Source organism: Malurus melanocephalus, unplaced genomic scaffold (assembly GCF_030028575.1).
Source record: "Malurus melanocephalus ecotype Western Australia unplaced genomic scaffold, MMel_1.1 scaffold_77, whole genome shotgun sequence".
NCBI classification, from domain to species: domain Eukaryota; kingdom Metazoa; phylum Chordata; class Aves; order Passeriformes; family Maluridae; genus Malurus; species Malurus melanocephalus.
In genome coordinates, this window is record NW_026623309.1 from 908,451 (window position 1) to 935,587 (window position 27,137).

Here is a 27,137-nt window from a genome sequence, read left to right on the forward strand (position 1 = left end):
ACAGGAGGGAAAGACTGAATTTTATCTTGAGAAGCAAGGGGAACTTTTAACCAATTGAAGATAGAATACTAATTAATAAGAAACCTATGTAACTTGTAGCCAATGAACATTAATGCCTTTGTTTGCCAAAATGTATTACTAGTGAAATGTTTTGATAGTTGTGCTGGTTTGTGAATTTGCCACCCATTCTCCCTTTCTGTACAGACCTGTAAATGAATAAAATACCTCAACTCTSTGTGGGGGTTGGCCTCTCTCACAGCAGGTTAAAGAATCCATTTTGGGACAAGGCATGGATGAAAATACAGGAGAAAATCCTCAGGATACAAATTAGAATCGTTCATGTGAGGGTAAAATAATGACYTCTATCATTACACACATTCAAACTAACGCCAATAATTCATATTTTAAATGTAGAAAACCATAGAAAGTGGCCTAGTATCACTTATGCTGGTGCTTCCAATACTACTGAGCATGTTCTGCCTCCTGCTTTGGCAGTAGCGTAGTGTCCCAATTAATATCAAAGCAAAGAAGCTGACAGTCACCTGAAAAGCTTAGGCAGTTCTCAGGTGTCTCACAGCCTCTTCTTTCCTAGTCTGCTTTTCCTTCTAAGACCACCTCTATAGACCACTCCACTAGATGATCTATGATTTGCTCCAGCAATTCCTTTYTGCTCTTTCCAGGCAGCTATGAGTGTTGTACAAGAAATGAACAACCAGTCTTTGCTGCAGTTTGTGTAGTAACAAAATAACTTTTGTTATTTTCTGCTCTGAATGCTGTTRTTCTGAGATGTTGCTTTTCTTCCAATGTGCATAGAGGAATTCCAACACAGCCTGGATGGTGAGAGAGCCTGAAGAGGCATGTTCTGCATCACAGGTTGGACCCTATGTCTGTAAAYAYTGGGAACASATCAACCCCTCCCAGGAAGGAAACRGCTTTGTCTCTYCTCAGKGAGCATGTTCTCRTGGAACCTGGTGAAAATTCATCTCCTCTGCAAAGAGAAAAATCTCACACAGGTCAGCAGCMGCTTTGCTAATGGAACTGCTGCCTTGTGCAGAAGTCATTTCTCACTGAACAGTTGATTGAAATCCTGCCTTACTGAAGCAGAAAGTGTGGATGTCATTGTATTCATCCAATCCTACTTCCTTTCCCCTTCAGACTGGTGAAACTTTACTTAAAAGATATAGACAATGGAATAATATCACAAAAAGTATCTTATCACTATAGAGCACAGTCTCTTGCATAATTAATTGTCCATTTGTGTAAGTCTATGCATGATAAAAAATAGAAAAATAARCAAATAAGCTTGCAGAGTAACACAGAAGCAGCTATAGGCATCATGAGAGGAACACTCATGAATTAACTTGGTTTTCAAAAGGTTGTTTGCCTTACACCAGGCAGGCATGGCAAGGTAAGTGATGATTAGATGAATAAACATGCTGCTGCAAGCAAACTGTGAACACCATGTGTAAGCCAGACAAGCTCCTGCTCCATAGAACATCCCACTTGTCATTTGGGCCAATGGCAAGAGACTCCAGCATGAGATGCAAAACTAATTTGCTATTGCTAGAATGTGAAAGACATACTTTCACTTCTGTTACACCAAGTGGAGCTGCTGGGTAAGTGTCCACATGCTGGGGCTTTTTTCTTACTAATGGACTGTTTACAGTGTGAACTTTGGGACAGATTTGAATTGGAATGAAAAGGGAAAGGAAGAATGTAGGGGAGCAATGGAAAGTTTTACTGTCAACTCTTACCCAATTCTGATTTGCAACCAAATAAATTGATCTGGCCCTAATTAGTGACAAGATCAAGCTCTTAACAGGACAAGTGACCARTAAAGGTAAAAGTCCTTGTTATACTGGGGTTGCTAGAAGGGAGGTTCTTCCTAATTTTCCTGTTTGGAATTCCCCCTCTCAGTGTTCTGCTCCCTCTTATTTCCTCCTTTCTACTGTCACTTTCTGTTAGCCCTGGGCAGGGCTGGAAGTTCTCATCATTTTTTGGTACTGAGTCCAGAGTGAAAGAGCAGGACCTGTCCAGTCTCTTAAGGTCAGTTTTTTCTCAACCTTTGAATGCATGCCTTTTTCATGGTAAATTAATCTTACCTTGCCTTTTGTACATATTTCTAATTGCACTGTAGGATGATGTCTGAATGTGGGTGAAATTTTTGAGAATTTGTGTGATTTTCTTTAGCTTCCTTTAGTAAGCTAGCCCTGTTACTTACCGAAAAGGTTGGTGTAGTTTATTTCAGACTTTGTTAAGAATATTCTTTTCTTTGTCTAAATGTTGTGCCWATAGAAAGTGAAACTGAAAATCATTGAAAAAGACCTGGCTTATTTCCATTTTTTCAGAAAACTGGCAAAACAACTTAAAGCTTTACTTTTGCATTGAGGTGGGCTGAAATTCTGYCTTGAAGAAAGCTCTTGAGTTAAGATGTAGACGAACATCTGCTCTGATGCTTTATCTCACTGCTGGGATGGGAGAGCTGGGTACATTTGGTACACAGGAGGCAATACTGGACATGAAGGGCAAATTCTGCTCAAAATCACAACTCTGACTCCTGCAGGCACTCATTRCTGCTCTGCCTGAATGTGTCCATCGCTAGCACCAAACAATAATGTTGATTTTAAGCWAAGCTCAATTGAAAGGCAAAACCACCTTTTACCTGATATTTATGCTTTTTTAAACTTCTTTAAACTAATCTCTAAGGAAGACAATTATGAGACAGGATATAGATCAGGGAGTTTTTTCCGCACTGTTTTTCTTTCAGTTTAAAGTRTGTGGAAAGTAACACCATTCCATTAGAAATAATGGAATATTTCTAATATTCAGCAGAAGTAGTATCTCTTCTTGAGTTGGGTAATACAGTAGAAAAGGTTAAACTGGCTTTCAGGTCTAMAAGTTTTTCACAGATCTGAAATAGAAACTAAAACTTTCAAAGCKAAATACAAATTGAGCTCAATTACTTGCATTTTACAAATAATCAGGRCATTTCTGAAAGGAAAATCTCTGTGGTACCTGTGGAGCAGAGGAATTGTTAGTGATTTATTTGGGGAGAGGAAAAGGAGACAAGTGATTAGCACATGGTGGGAATTTCATCCTTCCTCGCTGCTGGCTTGCCCACCTCCCATAGAACCTTGTCCCAAAACACTGCCTGTGGTAAAAGCCAGGAAACAGCCCTGCCTTCGGGGGAGTGCCTTGTGCACCTTAACATAACCTTTAGGGGGCACAGAAGATGAGAAACAACTTTGTAAAGGTATTGAAAGAAAACAGGGCTATAAAATTGTGTCCAACTACACTGAGCTTTTCAATCAAAGTACTTTTGAATCAAAGTACTGGTCTTTCACTGGGCTCCTTATTTACAGCTTGATATAATCTGCTTTTTGTCAGCCTGTTTCATTCAGACTCATGGGTAGCCTTTAATGGGTCTGGGGTGCTGCAGGAAAATAACATTTGTTCAGCAATCTTTGTATTTAATTTTTCAACTTCTTGTCTTTACAGCAGCTCCACTTCCTAATTTTTCTGTAATCTAGGATTTGGAATYTTATGAAAGACTTGGATGTTATGTCATCCTCTGGTTAAAAAGTGTGTGATTTGCATGGCACTACTACTCTTTTCTATGAATTGTCYTCAGCTTCCTAAACTGGTCCAAACGTTAAATGGGACGGGGATTTCCTCTGTTCCTAAAATGACTTTACAAATTKTCATTTTCTTAACCTCTCTACTCATGTGGGCGATTTATTTCATTACTAGTTAGTTCATATGTCAATAGAGGTTTGGGAAGGAAACCCCCTAACMACGCTCCTCAAATCTACTCTCCTTTACCTTATTATTGGAATAAATGTTGCATTTTAACCTTTATAACCCTTTGTTCTTTTAGATACCATTTTATTTCTGTTAGTGGCAGACCCCATTGCCTGGAGTCTTCAACATGTTGACCCTTTGAAATATAAGACATGATTAAATAGAATTATTTGGGAAAAATGATAAATCAAATGACCACCATTACCTGTAGAAAAAATAAAATGCCCCATCTAATGCTTATGATTCGTATGTGATTTAAACACCTACTTCTTCTTTGTCCTTGTACAGTGATGTTCACTGTTTCTTTCATTACTTTTCCAGCATTTTTAAATCGTATGATATCACTTGGACTCTAAAAGAGCATTGAAAAAAGCTTTGTGAGTCTTGGAAGTGACCCATATTGTGATGCCATATATGCAGGATGCAGAGCTAAGCCAAATGCATCGTGAGTGAGAGCTGGCAGTGTCAGGTGTGCCCAGAGTCACTGCAGAGGTGGCACCCAGGGCACACAGGGCTGCCGAGTGTGCCCATGCAACCGGAGCGTATCGGCTGCTGGAGAAAGGAGGTGTTATTTAAGGATTTAAAAGACAATATTTGTCTTTACCAGTGTCCAAACCACAAAGGATTGAACTTTCTGAATGGCATGGAAATCCATTTGGAAGTACGTCCTGTCTCGCCCTCAGCCAGCACATGCCCTTTGTGCCTGGAAACCTCGCAGGTGGCCTTGGGGACTCCTGTCCTGCAGCTCCCTGCAGGCTCTGTCTGACTATGGCTGAGAGCTGCCCCTGACCTTCACAGCCCTAACACAGAAATTATTACAAAATTCCTTAGTCCGCTGGCATGAAACTGTGCCAGACACCCATTTTGGCAGCACTGGGTCCCATGAGATCCCAAAGAGAATGTACTATCAGTAAAATAAGTTAAAATCATGTATGAAACAACAGAGGAAGTGCTAAGCACTGCAGAGCTTATTCACTCTTTGCCTCAGACAGGACTGCTGGGATGCTGTGACCAAAAAAGGGGAAGCTCTGGGAAAGGAGTTGCAGTTGTAAACAAGCTTGGTGAAGGTCTGGTTTAATTTTGTGTGCTTCATTTRCAATATGCAGCAAAATACTTGCTGTCCCTAAGGTGTAATTTTCCTTGCCTCTGCCTCTCCATGTAGAAATWTCCATCTTTTAAAAACTTGCTTCTTTATTTTCCATGGTGGCACCATGTTTTTAAAGCAGAATACAGCTGCTATTRAAAATGAGTTGGTTCAGATATAGAAAGGAATCCCAGCTCCAATGTAGTAAATAGAGACAGCTATGTAAAGATTTGTGTCAAAACCAAAACAAGTAAACCATGCTACCAGAAATTCATTTCCAAGGTGACCACGCCATTCTGTACACAATCAACCATATTGTTTGGGGAAAAGTTCTCGAAAATAAGAGTTCTCCTTTCATTGTTCCTTCTTGTGCTGTGYGAATGTCTCCTAGTGCCATCTTCAGGGTTTAGGAACTGGGCATAGCATCTCAGGCAGAAGCTCCTTCTCCTGAGATGAAWTTGTCCTGACAATAAAGAATGGGATTCTTCTATTGTCTTCACTGAAATTTTCTATTTTCCCTKATACCTGCTGGATTTGTGCTCACATCATTTATATCCTGGTAAGATACAGGGGTTGCCACCTATTCAGTACTTGGCACTTTTGGTCCCAGTGGTCAGATTGCAGTATCCCATTCCTCTCTCTGGAGTAAAAGATAGGGGAGTCYCATTGCAGCTCATGGATCTATAAGTTTAAATAACTCAGGGTTGTAACTCAATGCAGCTCTTGGTAAGCAATGCCATCTCTCCAGCCTCAAGACCTCTGTCTTGCCAACAGAAAGCCACAGTGCAGGACTTGTGGTTTTGACTGACAGAAGCTGTGGCTGTGTCATAGCCTAACTGCTGTGCAATCTGATTTCAGGCAAAGAGACAAACCATGGATTCAATRTTTGTGCCTGAAAACAGCTACCTTGATTTGCTGCACAGCGATATCGATCCATTGCAACTGTGTGCTTTCCTTGATCCTAAGCCATCTGRAGATGAAGAAGGTGACTTCTCTACAGGTTAGTAAAGCACTAAYAAATGCTTGATTGGTCTAGTCCTCATGCTGTAAGTTACTGCCATCTCCTCTCAGCTRCAAAGCCATCTAATGGCAGTTTATCATGGTGACTGGGTTCAATTCTACAGGCACTTGGTGCTGGGATATGGTAGCTTCATCTGTATCTGTGCATACAGAGACTGCTTCTGCAAACAATCACATTTTAAAACTGTACACATTTACATCATCCTGCTCAGTCACTCTAACTAAACACACTGTCCTGTCACTCATCAAGGCATGACAATGTCTTTCATTTGGATATCATTCCTTTAAGTAGTTATTTGCAAATGTTCCTGTCATAAGCTGGCCAAGTGTAATTGCCAACACCTCTGTGGCTTCAAGCAGAAAGCTTTGCARAACAGAGACGTTTAGATGAGTTTGCGAGGAAGACAGTCCTCAAGCAAACAGCATTTCATTCTGAGATCCAAAGGCACCACAACAAAGGACTTTCACTACCAGATGTMATTTTCCTGCTTTTGAGGGTACAGTGATGATTCTATGAATGGGAGAAAGCAGAAGGGCCAGGGTRTGAAGAGGACGGTTTCTTGCACTTCAGTTCCTACAGGCAGTCAGATCAGGAGGTTGCCCTTTGTGCTCCTGACTTTGTGTGGAAGTTGTGGAGTGTTCTGGTCTCCTTGCGTATTCTGTTATAAAAGTCTGAAAGTGTTTCTGTGGTATGGAGCATTAGCTGCGCTTATTTTAAACAAATGAGCTGGACCATGGACTGAAAATGGCAATGAAAGGAGAAGAACTGATGTATGCCAAATATAGTCCCATAGCTCTGTGCCCAATAGGCGGAAAATGTTACCAAAGTGGAGGATACCCTCTCCCATCCTTGTGGCTTTCATGAGTGACCAATGCCAGTAGGCACATGGGCAAATCAGTGGAGAACTGAGCACCAGAATMTGGAATCATCTTTGTGATTGATTATTTCCCAGGTTGGGCTTCTCCYTCTCAACTTCTGTCTGTTAAAAACAGCTGCAGGGGTGTTTCTTATCCCATGRCCTTACTTGCTCAGTGACTGAAAGTAGGATGAATTAGGGATCAAGAACTGACTCTTGTGCTATCACAATTGTTTTTCTGATTGGAATAGTTTTGAGCMTTAGCAATGTCTGAGATGATGTAGATTAATCAAACATCATTGGGACATAGCACCAGTTATTGGAAGCTGAGCATCTCTACTGTGAAGGTGTTAGCATGGTCCCTGGCAAGGTTTTAGCCTTGGCCAACTATCAGCTTCACAGGCAATTTGCAGTGCAATTCAAGGACACGGCACTGTTCTGAACAGGGAACCTGGATGATACCACCATATCCTGAAGGATAAGAAGGTTTAATAGGCCATAAGAGTCTGGGCTCTAGTGTCATTGAATGGATTCAGGACGTATTTCGTTTACTAGTAGAGATGAGGTCTCAGAGTTCAGCAAAAGGAAAGTGCTGATTTTCAGATGACTGAGTTAATGAGAGCTCAATTCTCTTCCTCCTGCACCAGCATACAATGAAAAGCCAAAGCCTTCTGCTGAAGTAACAAATCTGCCTGTTCTGCATGTCCTGCTATCTGGCTTTTTTCTGCTGGGTTATGGTATTCATTGAGCCAATGCATATTCCTTTGTAACTCTAGATCTTGAAGTTGATGCCAGCAACTATGAACACTTAAATAATGTGGATTTCCCATGTGAAAATGGAGATGTGTTGTACCCCTGTTCTAACACCACAGATGCTTAYGCTACAATAGGTATGAAAGCAATTTTCRTTTTTTAAAACATTTTTTTGGAATCACTTGCTATAGCTATTTCTTACAAATTCTATTCTCAATCTGAAGTAGTGGCATTTACTCATGTGGCCTTTATCTCATGGATGGTAGATCTAACTTWGAGTATGTGAACCTGTGCATTGTGGGGAAATAGATTAACAGTAACTTGTGTTTGTTAAGGGAAAATCTCTCTATTAATGTCTCCTTCTGCTTGAGGCTTCCTGCCTCAACTTCTCCTTTCTTTTGATCTTTATTTCCTGAACAACAAATTACAAGAAAAACTTAATTTAACTCTCAATTTTACTTACACTGCAGAGTTCTGTTAATGAAGATAAGCTTACAAGAGTTTTGCTGTGAAATTTACTGTATCATGACTGTGTTCCCCCTTTTTTTTTTTTTTCCCTTTGTTCCTAGCTGAATTAGTAGAATATGTGCTCAAGGATCAGCAGGAGAAGCAGGTTGAAGACATTTTTGGTAAGATTGATATGGCAAAGACTAATTTGTTCCATGGCAGTGTTCTGGCTGACATGTGCTTCATTCCCCTAGTTTGAACACTTGTAAAGTTTCTATACCTCTGCTTATCTTCTTCTTTCCTAATTGGTACCCTGCCCCAGGATTTTYTTAGAAAACTGAGATTTTATGCATTTTTGCAGGCCTTTCTTAAAGATGGCAGTTTTATCTCTGACCAAGTTGCTGAGCCTGTCACCATGGCCATAGAATATGCACAGTTAAATGTCCAGTGCAGTAATAGATGCAAGTAGCATCACACTTTGAGCACAGCAGGGATGATACACATAAGTTTCCAGAGCACTTTGCATGTGTGTAAATACAGTTCACACACACTTATTTCTGTCCAGGATGCACAGAGCTGCCTGAGGAAGCGTGTCAGGTTTTACTTCTCACCCTGATCAGTGCAGCAATGCTATTAATATATGTATAGTAAATCATTCCTTCATCCATCCCTGACCAGAGATACTGCTTGGCTTGTGGTAGAAAATCATTGTTTTGGTAGCAGCACAGATACAGCTATTTACTATTTCAGAATCTATATATTAATATGTGGCTGTTGAGATATCCATAGACTCAGAAAGATGCATGGAATATCTCTATCTCCTGTTTTATGTTTGAGCAAAATAACTTAAAATAATTTACCAAAGGTCAATCCTTCCTTAGAATGGMTACAGGAAGCTCACATGAACTTTACAAATGATTTATACTATTCCCTGGTGTGTTTAGAATTTGGGGGGTTTTGCATCTAATGGCAATATATATTGGTTTTGGAAAAAAAGCAAGATACAATATTAGTGCTCAAGTATTTACCAGTAAAAGAATGGTATGGATAACTTCACAGTTCTTGCAACACAGAATATAAAATCTTTTTAGAACCCTTTACTGYGTCTCCTAAAGGATATAATCCCTTTAGTACATAAATTGAGTAATACTGAGATCACACTGTGACACAGCTGTGATGTTTTATCCTTTGCTCATCATTAGAGCATTGAGAAGTACTTATGTTTTATTAGCCACAGAATTTATGGCAGTAGATTAATGGTGTGCAGCTCAGAAATTAACACAGGGTGACAAAGTTGCATTCAGAGCTCTGTGGGCTTTCTAAATCATGTGGATCTGGATACATCTTTTATTGCATTAATTTGTTTTTATCTTTTGTTTGGAGCATATTTCATTTTTGCTCTCTGTTGGTGTATTTCTCTTGCTTTTACTTCTATCTGTAATTTTTTCGGAGAACAAACATTGACATGTGGCCRTGTTTCATCTTTTTAGCAGGGAACCTTATTTTGGATGAAATTACTRCTGAAAACACTGAGAAATTTCCTGACATGAGGATGCAGACATGTCTTAAACGAAGTAAGTGTAAAACAGTGAGAATTTGAAAGGCTTTATGTTTGAATTCTAAACTTGCATTACAAGCCCTTGGCTTTAGCACAATCCCAATGCATTTGTCATGCAGTTCTTCACCGACATCAGATGTGCTTCCTCTGCCTTTGTTCATGCTCACGGGCCGGAACTGAAAGCAGCTCTTCCAAGCATAGAATTGACAGTTCGCAGAATTTGTTGTCCTGTAACATGACATTAAACTTGTTCTATTTCTTTGCATTTTTTTCATCCTCATGACAGTGTTGACTTTGTTTTCAGTGTGTCTATAGCTTAGCAAGCATTTGCTGAACAATTTCCTCTTCAATTACAAGAACAACRGCAAAAATCTTTGGCACAAAAATCTGCAGCCTAATTAAAACTTCACAGTCACAGTGAAATATCATGAGGCTTTTCACATTCATTTTTATACATTGGACCGGTACAGTTCTGAAATAACTGAATTGAAACTGATAACACCCCCGTCTACTTTAAGAAGTTAAAATAAGTTTCATGGGGTAAACTTAAAATTAACGACATTTTGTCACAATGACCTTTCTTTCTTTCAGCCTTCTTAGGCTCTGCAGAGAGTTACTCGGATGCTTCAGAACCCAAATATAAGAAAATTGGTAAGTCATTGGCTGACTAGGAAAAGGTTTTTGAACATAAATTGTGTCATGTTCCAAAATATCATCTTCTGTTAGGTGTTGTAACTCAACCTTCTAGAAGAAGTTTGCTTTCATAGATTTGATGATTTTGATCATTATGCATTTTCATGTTTCTGCAAAAGTCACACCTCTGACTAATTTATGAGGTAACAAATCCATGCCCTCTTATCCTCAACATGAAATCATGCGTCTTAGAACCAGCTATGTGGTAGCCTAGGAACACTTGGATCCTTATGTTTCAAAAGTGTGTGTTTCTGCTTCGCACAGATAGGAAAATTACTTCCTTAACATCAGCAGAGGCACAATTGAGCTCTTCTAAATCCACATGAGACAAGGGCAAAATAGTGGAGAACTAGGTCAGTGCCAAATTCTGTAACTTTTTTTATACACCTTTGGTTTCACTGGATTGTTGGAAGATGTTTCACTTGGAACAAAGAGAATCAAGCCCAGGCAAAAGAAGCTATGACCTGAGTCATRTTACCCATCAGGTTATAGCTTTCCATTGCCTGGTTTGATTCTCTTTGTTAGAGGTATGGCATCTTCCAAAACTCCAGTGAAACATTCTAGTGAAAATAAAAACAGTGAGGAGATGATTTCTTGGCCCAGTCCATGTGATAAAGTCCTTCRAATCAAAGAAAGGAAGAAAGGCAAGGCTTTTTCATACTGTTAGACCATCTACAAGACAGCACCTGGGGCCAGCAYGCAGGCTGGAACTTGTGCCTTAGCTGTAAATTGGTGCTAATGTTCTTACCTAATTGTAGCTTAAAGGGCTATCTCAGGCAGAGCTGAACCAGCAAAATACTCTTCCAAWATCCATGTGAGAGCAACCCGTTTTGACTATTCTAGATTGTGTTTTGAGTTGACATATGACTCATTGTATGTCAGCACACCCCACAAGCCTCATAACGGAAACCATGTACCAGACTCTAGGGGTCATGTACAAGTCAAGGTGGGCAACCAAAGTGTTTAACCTAGATATCCATCCAGAGGGCTTGGATCATGAGACTGCACCTCAGCACAATTCAGATAAGGAGCTGGCATAGATTGGATGAAAGTCAGAGAGAACTTGTGCACCCTGACAGTGATCAAAACTGATTTTCCAATGTTCTTGTGGAGTTCTCAGSGAGTAGGGAGGGAGGATTGTGCAGAACTAGCTGTAAAAATATGTTTGCTGGCTTTGGAAAGGTTATCAGAGTTTSTACTGAGGTGGTAGCTGCTGATTGTAGTTATTTAGACACAGGTGAAGTTCCTGGCGGTTAGTACCCGTTAAAAGTGGATTACTTTCTATTTGTTTAAGTTCCTTTAYAGATCTGGCCCTTTTAAAAGCCTGTGTTTATGCCACACTAACAATAATAATTTTCCATAAGGAAATGGCGTATCAGTTCCAAATGCCTCACCCTACAGACCTTGCATTCCAGTTGAAAGAATCACCACAGAGTTAACAGGTGCTTTGTAAAGCTGAACCTATCCTTTTCCTGGAAATCCTCAGAGTATTATCGGTTTCTCTTCTGTCCTTGATCCAATGAAGGTGCTGAGGAAGGCATAAACATAAGACAGTACAAGTACTGTGTAGACAAAATCTAATTGACAAAAATATGTGCTACTTGACAAAATCAGGAATTTATTTAATCTGTCACGACTGTCACGAGTATGGTCCTGCAAGGGCAAATGCACCAACATTTCAGAAGTGTAAGGCTACCTACAATAAAGAAAATAATGTGTACTAAAGCAGTAAGCCAAGGATGAGATTCTTTCAAAGGAATTGAACGAAATAGTGGCACAAACCCCAGACAGRTTTGTAGCTTCTGATAAAAAATCAGACCACAGAAAGTAATGAAATATAGATTTAACTTGTTGATGCTAGACAGGAGAGAGAATGAAAAAGCGAAACCAACTCGGAGAACAGGGGTGTGGCAAACCCAAGGAAACAAATAGAGTATTCAAGTAAACAAATGTGTCTTGCWTGATTTGTAAGAAACTTTTGATAAGCAGATGAAATTGTACAATGCATGAGTCTCTCTCCCCATTTGTCCTGTTCTTGGAGGAAAAAAATGTGCTGCAGGTGAGACGAATCTTTTAAAACTCTGGTGTTTTTTAAAACTCTGGTCACTTTTGTTCTTTGGGAAACACCYAACACACACTAGTTGTTCTTAAAAGCACTGCAGTGTCCAAGTAGGGAGTCAATGTCTTCAGTTTATTGCTCTTGGCCGTCTGCTCTAGTGCAATATTGAGATAACAAACCAAGCTTGGAAAATCAGTATAGCCAATGTAAGACGTTGCTGTCTATCTGTGAAAAATCCATGTGTAAGGTCATTTACATCTAGATACATCTGGAAATAAGATGGGCCAGGAAAGATGAAGAACAAGAAAATTTAAGAAGTGAACTACTGCAAAGAAATAGTGATCTACTACAGAATTTAATAAATAAATTTTAGATTTTGAGAGCTAAGGGCTTTTCAGAAAGCTATTGTGAATTGTTCTTGTTTTTGGAAAATCAAAACACAGCTGATGGGAATCAAGTGGTTTATGATATCTACTGAGATCTCTTCTTTGGTTCCTTTAACTTCTACCAATGAGATAAATTTCTCCTTTTGTTTTGCTTTTTTTCTTTTAAAGTGGAAGTCCCTCCAGTGTCTGCAGGGAATGGCAGTTTCTTTGCTATGCCTCTCAACAGCCATCCAGTGAGCTACACCTCCCTAACCAACCAGCAYATGTCCTTTTCTGTTCCTGCTGCTCATGGGCTGGAAAGAAGCTTCATAATTCCTGGTACGTAGGAAAGAAGTTTCATAATTCCTAGTACAGCTGTAGGTGTGCACCTGTGCACAGGCTGATTTATASAAGGGGAAAACTCTTTTAAACCTTGTCATTGACTATGAAAAATGGCAGGAAAAACAGGTATGGCAGCTGTTTCAGTSAAGCACTTAAAAGTGTGGCACTCATTAAAAGAATAGAAAATATTCAAGGGAAATGAAAAGGGCACTGCCCCTAATGAAATAGAATGACTCTTTCATTTAATTGGTGAAGTGCAGGTTATAAGAGAACAGTTACTCACTATATGCTAGTCTAAGTAATTACTTACTTGTCTTAACAATAGGAAGTAAAAAAATTTTCATTAATAAACTTTAATTTAGTCCCAATTTCTTTTTCACCCAGAGGTTTGTAAAGGACAGAGGGATAATTATATTTGCAGCAGCAGAGCAGAATCTAGGCTGTGATTTAGCTGGTAAAAACTGAGCAGTAATCCAAGTGATGGGCCATGGCCAGGCTGKGTAGCAGAGGGTGCAGTGAGTAGTGCTGAGGACAAAGGCACAGCTCAACACCTTTCATTGTTAAGTCTGGGCTGGAAAGGAACCAAAAACAATGTGTAAGTTGGAAGTCTTGAAGTATCTGATGCTAGCTGAAGCAGCAAAAAGTAGCAGAAGAAATTCTGTCACACCTACAGAAACTCAGAGCTATGGCTGATTAAATTGCAAGCACTGAATCATCAAAAAACTTTCTGAGCGGAGGTTGAGAGGGAGCATGCTTGTACAATCTGGATGATGTGCACATGTGAGGAAGGATGTAGTGCAAAGGAAGGTAAAATTAATGCAGTTCCGTACWATTGACACATTTTCTCTTCTCTGGATCTCTGGCTATACATTTACGGACTTTGCCTTAAGCACTTTTCCTTATGATAATAGAACTTTTCTTTAGACTTTGAAAACCAGTGGCTGCTAAAAGCTGGRTAATCCCTTGTATTTCATGCTCATTGTACCCTGTAAGAGTTTTTTTTTAGTGGATTCTATGGACCTCAAGTGATCCTATGAATCCCCACAGGGAAGATTTGCCCAGAAGCTGCCAGAAAGGATAAKTAGCTTTTAGAAAGCTTTTTCTCTCTTATAAAGCTTTAGAAAGCAAAMCCCTTTAAAAACAGAAGAGTAATTATTTTGCACTCATTTCAGGATTGTCAGAACCTTTGACTGCACAGTGCCTACCACTCAATGTGAGAGGGTACCAAGAGAACCCAGGCTTTGCAGCTCCYCCTCAGCAGATATTTAACTTTGTTCTTGAAAATGGCACATCTGATGTTATAATATATCCAGGTAAGTGCAATAGCCTTTCATCCACATAAATAGGCATAAAGTGCTAAAAACTCGATGCTGCCAACAGCAGCATTAAATATAGTTACTGATAGTTGTGATATGCTGAAAACTCTGCTTTGTTTCTTGCCAGTGCTGACTTCTTCCATAGAAACATTTGCACCTCCAAGTTTTCCAGATAGTTTATGTGGTAAGTAGAAAATTGAGGTTTCTATATGTACAGCACTTTGAGTTGGGATAGGGACCATAATGCCTCTCCTCAAAGCCAATTCTCCACTCCAGGCTTTACTCATATTGACCTTATTGATCAAAATAAACATTGATGGCATTTCCTTCTTTGTGTTGATCACTGGCTGCTTAGTCTAATCCCAAATAAAGTGCAGATAAGAGTTGTAGAGCTACAGGTTCAGCTACACTTTAGCAGCCAATCCACTGTGTTTCTGTGACATCCAGTTTTTKGAACAGGTCATGTTCAGTTAAAACAATGCAGAGCCCAATGTGCTGGAGCACTCTCAGAAGGGGGAGATGATCTGGTGCTGTCATGGCCTGAGCATCTTAAATGCTCAGTGCTGGCAGCCAGACTGCAGCCAGCTCCCATGGACACCCCAAAACCAACATGATGACAACTTATTTAGCTGAACAATACTGAAGCCKAATGCACAGAAAGGCTTATAAAGGRATCAGAGCCTTGGTGAAGATATAACGATCCCACTTCTGGTAACAAACATTCTTGAGAAGCTTTTCTTCCAGCCCTCAGAGAGCTGTTGGAACAGGAGTCTGATGTCAGCGTTTAGTTTCTGGTCCCTGTGCCCAGTACAGGATTTTGTTGCCCTCTGGTGGCTTCCACCACCTCAAAAAGTAAAAGTGTACCGGGGAGATTAGGAGATTAAATATCCCTAGGTGTAGGGAAATCTTTGTAAACTGTATATACCGTTCATGTGAATAATGCGGACAATTCCAACTGATTTACTGCAGCACAACATATGTACACCACAAATCTTGGAATTCCAAATGCAGCAGAAAAATTAGCAGGTAAGATGCCAAGTTTATTTACCTTTCTTAAAAGTTCTTCACTCCTGACTAATCTGACCAGTTTCCCATCTAAATGTCTCGTTACAGCCCTTTCTTCTGTACTTCCATTCTATTTTCTTATTTAATAAAWTAAATAGTAAACCAAAACCAGACACTTCAAAACAGGCACAACCCTTCTGTATTTAATGTCTTAGGTTGATTTTTCTCCTACAAAGAGGAGAACTGTCTTTGTATCAAATGTATTCTTTCAATGAAAAAAAGGACTGTTTTACTAGAAGTGGTGCTTCTCTGCTAGAAGCACCTCTGGACCCAAACCATTCTGCAGATTGCTGGTATGCAGGGTAGGAATTCATTTCCAGATCTCTGAAGCTCTAAGATTTGTAATTCTTTTAGACCACATTCYACATGGAGATAATCAAGATGATATTATGATATGAAACACATTTATACATATTTAGGGAGATTAATTTGTTTTGATTTGGGTGATTTTTTGCACATCTCTGCTGTGTGTGGTTATGAGACTGAGGTTGGGTGTGCTACAGCCTCTATCAATTTAAATTCTGTCTTGCATATGCAAAGCTCTTCCTACCAAAATTTCTGTCAAAAGTGATACTCTGCAATTACCAATCTGTAGRAAACGTGCTCTCTCTGAAAAATTCCCAATTTCTTTGTGTAAAGTAGACACTGTTCATCTGACCCAATTGCAAAAGTCTGCAGTAGTTTGAAAGCAAACAGGTGAAAAGAAAGAAAAYTGGACAGCAACGGGATTTTGTCAGGGGATGGTTAACGGGTAAATATGTTACCAACAGTCACTCTCTGTGACTTTCATCCTTWGTGCTTGGTTACAATGTGTAGAATAACAAAAGGAAGCTGTTGCTTTTGAAGACATTAAAAAGCACTATGTGTGAACATGAATTTATGCAAAACACTGGCATTTGAAAAAAAAGTGGATGTCACCTGGTAATGGTAGATCTGCTTCATGCAAGCTGTTAACAAGCTGTTATCTTGTTTGGTGCTATTCTGCCTCCAACAGTGCATATTAGCAAAATTCTACCTGTGTCGAGAATTATTTTCATTTTCTTTGTAATACAAACAAAATATCTCTTACTCTGGATGTATTGCAATGAACTTGAAAATTTGTGTTAGTCTTTTTGCTAAAATTAGTAAATCTGAATCAATTATTATCTAGGCATCTGCTTCAAGTACATTGTTTTGTTTCTCCAGATTTAGAAATATTTCAAGAAGTTCAAGATTCCACAATTCCTCCTGAGGAACCTTTCAAAAAACCAGGTGAGTTTAGAAGTCTTGAAYTTAAACCTTCCAGTATTTTTTTGAAAGAGATTCTGTGTTTCTTTCCATACAAAAAGCTGCTTGTAGGAATTATTCAACAATTTGTGAAGCTGTTCTGAGGGTCTGAGCACAATTCCTGGTTTCAAGATGTTAGACTTGGTTACTTTAGATATGTAGCTGTAGAACCTACTTGGCAGGTCAGTGTACTTAGGTGGTTTTATCATCTGTATAGAGAGCTCCAAAACTATTCAATTCATAGGTCTAAAAGTGTCTGTTGTGCCTGCACTTCTCAGCTGCAGCTGCATGGGGTAAATCCAGACCTATGAGCTTTATGGGAGTTTCTGTGCTTTCACCATATTACAGTTAGGCACTCAAACCACCATGAGATGATGTTGTAGTTTGTGGATGGTTCCTTCAGTTTGGTGTGCTCTTTGTCTCTCTAGAGCAAGTGGAATCTTTCTGYTCGTCTCTCAAGGATTATTTCCGAGACACGTGCAAATCTGTGACCGCGGAGCGGGAGGTAAATCTGGATCACCTGTTCATTGATGGGACACTTGTTCAAAGTCAAACTGAAACCAAGACTGGAAAGAATAGTGCAAAAGCAGTGGAAAAGGAGCTGGTAACTTGCAGCCTGCAAGAGAAGGAAAAGACAGCCATTGACAGAAGCCAAATATTTCAAATCCCACAGCGTAAAGACTTAGAGACTAAAGTGATTGTGGTGCTGGGAAAAGCAGGAATGGGCAAAAGCATTCTTGTTCAGAAGATCTGCCAGGACTGGTCTAATGGAGAGTTTTCTCAGTTTGAATTTGTATTTTGGTTTGACTGGAAACAAATAAGCTTGCCTGAGAAGCGATACAGCCTGAAGGAACTGCTGCTTGAATTTTTCGTAAAACCTCAAGAGGGAAGCAAAGAGATCTTTGAGTATATATTGCAAAATCCTGCTAAAGTCCTTCTGGTTTTTGATGGTTTTAAAGGATTGCACGATCACGAGAACTTCCCTCATTGCTCAGCYAGCCAGCCTGAAAAAGATTTGTGCAGTATAAAGGAGCTGCTTTCAGGACTCATCCAAAAAAAGATACTCAATGGTTGTACTTTATTATTTACAGCAAGACCAAAAGACAAACTGTTCCAGTACGTGTCCAAAGTGGATAAGGCTTTTGAAATAGTAGGATTTTCCCCTCAGCAGAGGGAATTGTACATAACCAAATACTTTGAAGGATCACCTTACTGTGAGAGTGCACTGGAATTAATCAAAGAGTGTGAGTACTTGTTTAGTCATTGTTACAGCCCCATTATGTGTAGGTTTGTTTGTTTTCTMTGTGAGACAGTACTTGAAATGGGGGAGAAAAGTCTTCCTTCAACTCTTACTGAAGTCTTCCTGAAATTTTTTCAGCAGAAGATAATGCTTATGCAAACAGATGTTACAACCACACAAAATCAGGAGAGTCTTGCTACCCTAGCCCGTATAGCCTGGTGTCTGGGAGAAAAGCACCAAAGTGCCATGAAAAGTGATCTTCTTCCTTCTAAGGAAGTTAAAGAGTTTGCCCTGAGATAYGGATTTTTCCTGCCTTTTGCGTCCCCCAGACATTCAGATAGTGAAGAAGAGGAATTTGGGAGCACATTCTCTGACTTTGTCATTCAGAATTTCTTGTGTGCACTTCACCTTTTGTTAGCTGAAGAGCTCAAGGATAAAAATCTAACCAAGTACTTGTCRTTTCTATCCAAGAAGAAAAAACCTTATAATTGGTTAGATTTAATGCCTCGATTTCTGGCTGGTTTGATGTTTCTCCAGCATGACTCTTACTTCTGCTCTCTTTCAAATGAGGAYGCAAAACAATCAATCAAGAAGCAGAAAACACTCTTAAAAAACATTAGAAGGCTGCAGATTAATAATCTCTGTCCAGAGAGGTTGCTGGAGCTTTTACGTTGTATTTATGAAACACAGAACAATTATCTTCTGCAGCATGTGGCCTTAAGACTCGAGCCAGACTTGTCCTTTCTGGGCATAGTTCTTTCACCACCTGATGTCCATGTACTKCACTCTATTCTGAAAAGGTCAAGAAAAGAGTTTTCCTTGGATTTGCGAAACAGCAGCATTGACCTGCAAGGGCTGAAAGCCTTGGTCAGCCTCAGGAACGTGACATCGTTCAGGTTGGTCACTCTCTGTACATCACAGCATCATCCTAGCACTGTGTGTAGATGACAYTTGCATGCAACAACAGCAGTCACATCTGTTGGTTTTGCACGTTCTGTCACTTCACAGGGCCTCCCTCAGTGATGCAGTCAGGCTCTGGAAATCTTTAGAACAGACAAAAGACTACGAGCTGCTGAAAGCATCCACAGAGAAATTTGTTCTTGATCCCTTTAAGGCAAAGACGATGAAGGACATCTGTGACCTCTGTGACCTTGTAGAGCTGCAGGAGAAGATGATGAATTGGTAGGATCACTTATTATCAAAACTCCTCTTACACCAGTAATTGATGAAAATAGGGTTTCACTGACAATGCTGAACAGTGGAGGGTCTGCTTGTCCAGAGAAGTAACTAAGGCAGTGCAAGCCCCTGTGTCATCTCAGGGGTCCTCCTACCCCAGCAGGAGGTCATAGCAGGGAGGAGCAATGACAGCACCAGGCAGAGCAGTCATCAAAACTGCCAATAAAAACAGCCAGCTGTCATTTCTCTTTAATCTCTGAGTTTGTCATCTTCCAGTTGCTTTCARTTACATAACTTGGGCTGATTCTTTCCTCCTGTAGTGCCTGGGCATAAATGACAGCCTGTTTTGCACTGGTCCCAAATGGCCTGAGCCAGTCCTTTAGCCCAGGARGTAAAAGCTTGTGTTACATGGCCTAGAAAACCTGTGTTTCATCCCTTCTGATGATGTAGGTAGGGGATTGGCTGCAATTCAATGCATGCTGAAATAAAGTTTTGTTGTTTTTTTTTTTGTAATGATGACATGCATTTTGACATGGGAAAAGCATTTGATTAAAATATAGACAGAATAGTTTCATGTTTGACAGAAAATAGTCGATTTAGAAAAATGTATTTCTGAGTTTTGCTGGGAAAAGAGCAAACAATTGCACTATGAAAGGCAATTACCAGATTGACATTATGTATTTATATATACACAATTTTCAGTTGAAGAAAGGTTGGAGCAGAAATTGCTCTAAAGTTTCCTCGTTTCTCTGTTGATGCAAAAGTAGTTTATTTTCTGTAAAATTTGCTAAAAAATTATTTTTAAAGCCAAATTATTTTTTTTGCCAAAATATTTATCATGCTCTGGTTCTACTGTGATTTATATAGTGTGCAAGGTGCATCTGGTTTCACCAGCTATGAAATTCCGGSCATCAGAAACCTCAGAAAACTCGAATTCGCGTAAGTGCTGGACTTCTACTGTTGAGAGGGTCATGTTTAAGGAGAAGTTATGGATGTTGTAAGTCATTGAACTGATATGTAGTCAATTAATGGTAAAGCATTAAGTAAACCCCATTTATTGATATCGTCCCTTTCTCAACTAGATTTATTAAGTTATGGCCAAAAAACCTCATTTCTGGCTTCTGCAGTGATACAGATCAACAGGGCTCTACCAATTTGGTTTCATTTTACTACAAGTTATCTCCTTACCACAGGGTGTAGGACTTGTGCCACAGGGAATAAAATACTTTCACTGTGATCAAACTAACTGGCAAAAATTTTCCCCCTAGAAATGCTGAACTTTTCTATCAAATGTTTTTGATGTACTTTTCTACCCTGTCAGGGCTAAGGCCATGAGAGAATTACATCCGAGAATGCCTCCCAAATAAATTATTTTGTACCCTTTCCCAGAAGATTGAAGGTTGATCTGGTAACATTATTTTTAAAATGAAGTTTTGGTAACATTTCTTTTTTCCCCCAACTGTAAGCAGCCTCCAAGGCTATTCTATTGCTCAAAACATCCTGCCATGAATTCATATGGGCAGAAATTGCAGCACTGCAATGGAGAATTCTCATCAGGTCTTCACTTGTTTCCTGCTCTTCAGATCTAACCCAACCTGGGACTGCTATTCTTGACCTCACTTCTGCTTTTATGCTCCTTTCTCTTCTCTCTTCCTCTTCCTATTTGCCTTTATTTAAATTTTGTTTAAAATTCTAATCCTTTTAACTAGCTGAACTTGTTCTGATCCCAAGGAAACTACAAATAGGATCTGAGGGACAAATGCTCGGAGCGTGGATATTAAAGTGCAAGTTATGCTTTAAGCTGCAGTAAAATTTTGATCCTAAGTTAGACTGAATTGGCATTAGTTGGGGGAAAAATAATTTTGTTTTCATTTCAATTATACTGAGATACATATATATTTCATTTAAAGATCATACTTAAAACGAAAAATCTGAAAAAATAAAGAACAGAAATACAGGAATTTAAAACAAGTGAGATGAGTCTTGCAAAGGGGAACAAAAAAAGTGGGAAATGCATGTCCTGCCTGACCTAGCATTGTTGGTTCTCACCTGGAGGCTTCACAGCAGAACACCTTGGTGCAGGTGTAGGGAATGGCTGCTTCTGCTGTAAACTAGCTTCCATTGGAGGCTGCAGGGGAAGAAGTTAAAAATTCACAAGTTTTGCTGCTTGTGAGCATGTGAAAAACCTGCTACATGTCTGTATTTTCTTCCAGRCTGGGTCCAGCATGTGGCCTTCAAGGACTGCTAAAACTCGTGAAAATTCTTGCAGCATTTCCATCACTTCAGCATTTAGAGTAAGTTCTGCTAAAGATTAACTTTGCTAACATTTCTCCTCAGCAGCTCTTGATAGTRGAGGAGCTCTTRTACCCAAGAAAAGTTTTATTTGYCAAAAAGACTCCTTGTTTGATGACCAAACTGAACAGCAGAAACATTCCCAGATGGTAACAGCAGAGTAAAAGCTGACACTCCCCATCCTCCCTGGAGACATGTGGTGTTGGTTTGTTCAGAACCTCTCAGTCCTTTCCTGGGGTGTTCCTGGGTGGTTAAAGGTTCTGTACAGAGCCCTTTGGGTGCTCTCTCCTTCCTGCCCCAGCACTGATCAACTGCCTGCAGTCACTTAYGTCTTCACTGGAGCTCCAGAATATCCATGACAAACCAACTCGAAACAATTATTCCAGCAGTAGTCAATGTTCTGCCATGGTATCTGTGGGAAGGTTACTGGGTTTTGAGAGGGTGTTTGGCCTTACTCAGCCCATTTGTCTGTGTTGTATCTGGCCTTTTCATGATTTTCAGGAAAACATTAAAGCTCTAAACGGAAATATGTCCGATATATCCCATTATTACCTGTCAGATTAGAAGGGGATCCGGTATCTGAAATTGTGACTAGATATGGGGAAAACTTCATTTTTAATACTCCCTCTCTGGAGAAGGAGCTGTTTAGGCAGGGATTTACAGCTTCTGCTGGATTTTGTCAGTTCTGTATTTTTGTGTGCACAGGAAATCTYATTTCAGCTTAGCTGGAACACAGCTATTTCATAACCATTTTAATAATCTTGCATATCAAAGGAAATGGGTCAAGCCATTCAAATAGTAAAAAAAAAATTCTTAGACTGTAAATTTGGGCAGCAGAAAGCTGCTTATTAGACAAGCTATAATTTATGAGATGCTTCATGCTGATTGAGGCTACTGCAGAGAAGGAGCTTTTCAAGATAGATAGAGTGGTCTCTGAGGTGAATAAACCACAGAAATTTAGATTAAAAGGAAAGCTAATTCTCTCTTTGTCGTCACACAGTCTTGATGCTCTCAGTGAAAATGGCATAGGAGATGAAGGAGCAAAGAGTCTATCTGAAGTCTTTCCAACCCTAACATCACTGGAAACATTAAAGTAAGTGCAAGGTTAACAGTTCAGGGAAATTAAAAAAAAAAAAAAATAGATTAAACCTAGAGGCTTAAGGGACTGTATGTTAACAATTATGGGCAGGAATATCCCATGGGCATGGAAGACCAATGAGCCTATGGAGATACTTAATCTGTACATTCATTAGACAAATAGGTTAATCCTTCCTGACTTCCCTTCAAGAGCTGTATTTTGTCTTTTTCTCTGTATTTGGTCTAAACAGACTGTCCAAATTAAAATTTTATAAAATTTGAAAATTAATTTTCCCCACATTATAATAAATTAGAATAAATTAGAATAAATATGCTCAACTAACGAAGTTATCTTTTTTACTGTAGTTTATCACAGAATAAAATAACAGACCTGGGTGCAGAGAACCTTGCTACAGCTCTTCCTTCTTTGTCTTCCCTAAAAACACTAAGGTGAGTAGCTGTGTCCTGTTGAGTGGTTTTGTACAACATACCTTGCTGTCTCTGTCAGATACTGTGAACATGGAACAAACAGGTAACACTGCAGCAGCCAAGCTTTTGACTTCATTCTTGCATAAAGATTTCAGAAAGAAGTATGACAGAGATACAGAAGGGATATAGCATGGACTGGACTGAYTTTTCTATCCAGTCCATAATATTCACTCATGAATCATGCCCTGTACAGATGTGCACCCAGGGCCACCATCTGTTGCAAGCCCAAGGCTGTGTTTGCTGATACAGGAACAATGGTCCATCCCCCTGCCTTAGGACATGTGGCACAGGCCTCAGTGAAGAAGGGAATGCAAGAAACCMTGGTGTGAAATTCTGGAGTAATTTGATGATGTGCAAATATTTTGAATGTTGTRCTTCAAATCTTTGAGCCTCATTTTTTGGCAGATTTTAAATTTGATCTAATGTAGGAGAGATGTTCTTATTATTCACAGAATAGGAGAATCTGGACCTATTTTTGCTGTATCTGTGCTGGATGAAGAAGGATGTGGCCACTTGCCTTACTTGATACAGGAAATAGGAATGCATGTTTTAAATTTTAACTGCAGATAAGGATAAATGGAAATTTAAGAYGTGCTAACCATATCTGAAAAGCCTTGATCTGTTTACATTATCCATTATTCAATTGTGACTATACTGGTTTGGTTTTCTGCAGCTTGTACAATAACAACATTTGTGACTTCGGAGCAGAAAGTCTGGCAAAAGTTCTTCCTGCAATGACTTCTTTAAGAGTGCTAGAGTGAGTATGAAATCTTTTGAAATGGCCCAGGAAGGCTTACTTCTTTGGAGACTGAAAATACAAATGTTCCRTGTTTGTTTTTAGAGGAGACAGAAACTGAGGAAGATTTCAGGGGAATTTCACAGAGAAAATGTGCTTATGCAGAGTCCAGATAGTCAGTRCTTAGCAAGAATTAAGGAACAGTTCACCATAAACCCAAAAATACTGGTGTTAAGGTGGGAGAAGAGACTCGTGGGGAGCTGGAGAATGACCTCAAATACATAGAGAAAGGACTCCTTCAGATGAATTAACATAATGAAGTTCACCTTTTGAGTATATTATTACAGGATTTTTGAATCAACAATCAATTTGGGGGTTTTTCCTTTTTATTTTGTTCCCCCATCTGCAGATTAGTCTATATAGTATTTTTGATTTTGAATATAATGTTTGATTACATTTGGTTTGGATTAACAAAGTTGTTTTTATTCCTCAGTGTTCAGTATAACAAAATAACTGGTGTTGGAGCCCAGCAGCTGACTGACAGCCTACGAAAATGTCCCCATATAAAGAACTTGGTGTAAGTCTCTTGACAGGCTGTTTGCTGTACCTTCATTCTGTAAAACTGGGTTAGAGATCATGCTAAAGCTGCMTTCTGTATTTGTCAGATTTATAAGAGGCACAAAAGAAGACATCACCAAAATACAAAAGCAGAGATGTTAAAAAAAAAACAGTTTTCAGCTGTATTTGTTCCCAGTGGTCCGAGGCAACTGAGCTTGTGTTGCCTTAAACAGTTTACTTAGAGCCTCCCTGTGTCAACCTTGCAGAGCCCCAGAGAACCAGAGCTGCTCTGTGCTGCACCACTTGTGTTTGAGGGATAAACAATGAGCAGCCWTCATTAAGGTGAAGTAGACTGAAGCTGCCAGTACAGGTCAGAGGAAGGGAGTTTGATGGAAAATTAAAGAACAGTTACAGGGACAGGACTGTAGTTACAGTTGTGTCCTGTAACCAGAGCCAACAAGGTTATGGAGTACTGACCTGCTTTTCTCTAAATCAAAATCCATTTTCCTTTGTTCCATAGCTTATATACTTTCATAGCATGGTAGTCAAAGGGAAAGACAACTTTTTTTTTTTTTTTTTTTTTTTTTTTTTAAAGGAGAAAACAATAGCAACAACCACAAAAAGCTACAAACATGCCAAACACCAAACACACCAAAAGAAAGGCAAATTATGCTTCTTAAAATCTCTTTCCTTTCTGCATTTGCCTTACAGGATGTGGAATCCCACCATTCCCTATGGAGTTCTTGARCACCTTCAGCAGCTGGACTCTAGGATCAGTGTGTAGATTCAGAGGATTCCATAAAGGTAACACAAAACTGGGCTCCTTGAGACAGCCAGGTTTGTTTCTGAGGGAGCTGTTGATTCCAGGCTCACGGGCAGCAGGCACAGTAACAGCACCCATGTGGCCATGGACAAGYATGGAGACACTGCCCTAGAGTGGCACACACCAATGTCACATCAGGCCCCCTTTCCCCCCACTCACCTTGCATCCCCCACCTCCCTGGCACCTTGCACTAGCAGGCTGCAAGTACTGTGGTAAGAAAAAAGGACTACCAGAACTCCCAGTCCAGCTCAGTCCAGTGACTGGCAGCTGCCCTTCTTACCTTTTCCTTTCTTTTGTGGAAAACTAAGGCTCTGTGCACTGCTCATGTTTAATAGATGAGTTCTGTACTCCTCAGAGCTTGTTTTGTTGACTTTTATGAAGTCCTTTCACRTTTCCTTTGTTTAATACAAATCCTCAACAGCTGCTTGTCTCACTATGCAGCTGTACCTGTACTGTATTCAGAGCAAAGCACTCTCTCCTACATTCCTTGTTCTCAGTCTYATTGTGTGGTTTAGCCACTGGCAGCCACTTTTACTTCATTGATTCTGCCTGCAGTTTCAAAGATTCTTGAAGTAATTGCGTTTTGAAGAGTTTAATGAGTTTGTCAGTAGTCACCAGGATCTGACTGCCTTGATGGTCCTGGACTGAAGGAGCTGCAGCCAGCACAGGAAGTTAGGGGCTTAGTGTAGAATTTCTGTTCCCAGTTTTCTGCCATGTGCTTCTTCTTAAAAAAAAAAAAAATGCAGGTTGCATCAGTGAAATGATCCCAATGAACAATGAGATGCCAGAGTCAAGGCAGGTATCAGATGTGCTCCAGCTTTCTTTAGATGGCAAGAAACCAAATTGCAGTGTGATCACAGCAGCATGAGCCATGCTTTGAATGGGCCTGGCCATGGAATGGCCAGTGGCTCCCTGGACCATACAGAGACCCAAGCTTTTGCATGACCCCTGCTCTCAGTGCAGTCATCACCAGGWGTTTGTGTGGCACTGACCTGGCTACAGGTTGTGGAACATTCAGGWGCCAGAGCAGCTTCACAGAGCAGCTTTATACAGCAGCAGTGAAAAACTGCAGTGCTCCTTACCAGCCTTCAGTCAGCTGAGTCTCTGTCCTGTTGAGCAACTCTAACCCAACTGTAACCCAACTCTTTCGTGGAAAGAAGACATTAGGGGTAAGACTGTGAAGAAATGAATTAGCACTGAGGATAAATAGCAGCAGGAAGTCTGGATTGTGTCTCCCAAACCTGAAAYATCCAGCATCTACCAGTCACTGTTCACAGAGCTGATCAAATCTATGATTTTGGTGTTCTTAACGGTGATTGGTTTGATGGATGTACATCTAATGTTGTTTTCATCATTTCACAGGTGTCACAAAGAAGAGGGGAGGGTGTCCTCTGTGCTTTCCTGTCTTCCTGCTGCTTTWTGAATTGGTGTTTTCATGTTTGTTGCAAAAAAGTCACATTTAAGTTTCTAAATCATGCTTAAATTGGGTGAATTAGAGAGTTATAAAATGCTGTTCAAAGACCCAACTGTATTTCTGCTGAAATGATGAAGGCTTAAGCAACAAGTTTCAAAGACGAAAAGAGCACCTGGACACTGTGACTACTCTAAAGGAGACCAGGAACCCCCAGGAYATTGGTAGTATACAATTCCATCATCAATTCATCAAAGAACAAACTGAAAGCTGCTCAACCTGCAACATYTGAAGCACTGACAGATCAAATCTGATTGCTTGTTTCATGGTGCCAGTGGTAAATGCCATCAAATTTGGTCTGATGATCTCAAAGTTCCATTTTAAAGATGTCTGTATGGACTGATTTGAAGCATTAGGATGAGGAGCATAAAAAAGAATCATCAGTCCTAGAAAATGTTCTGATATGGTAAGATTATTCACAAGMATCTAGAAGTGACTCTTTTCTCCATGCTAATAATCAATGTTGTATTATAAGGGACAGAAACATATCTTCTTTGACTCTCTTGTTACAGAATCCTTCAAAAAGATTGGAAAAAAAAAAGAAGTAATGAGAAGAAAGGAATTAAAAGTGCAAAATTATGAAGGCTTTTTCTAACATCACAAATCCAAGTGGATAAAAATAGCCATTTTATTGCACACAAATCCTCAA

General features: G+C 39.7%; 1 protein-coding gene across 1 annotated transcript; it reads left to right on the plus strand.

The window, feature by feature from the left end:
- Positions 1-5,749: 5,749 nt before the first annotated feature.
- Positions 5,750-26,953, plus strand: CIITA (class II major histocompatibility complex transactivator). The gene is made up of 20 exons (XM_057367274.1): positions 5,750-5,885; positions 7,539-7,652; positions 8,085-8,144; positions 9,453-9,536; positions 10,112-10,171; positions 12,827-12,976; positions 14,152-14,292; positions 14,423-14,479; positions 15,265-15,321; positions 16,546-16,611; positions 17,055-18,762; positions 18,875-19,048; positions 19,910-19,981; positions 21,256-21,336; positions 22,335-22,427; positions 22,778-22,861; positions 23,574-23,657; positions 24,130-24,213; positions 24,906-24,998; positions 26,380-26,953. The coding sequence occupies exons 1-19, from the start codon at positions 5,759-5,761 to the stop codon at positions 24,976-24,978; spliced, it is 3,369 nt and encodes a 1,122-aa protein (XP_057223257.1). The 5' UTR covers positions 5,750-5,758; the 3' UTR covers positions 24,979-24,998; positions 26,380-26,953.
- Positions 26,954-27,137: the final 184 nt, after the last annotated feature.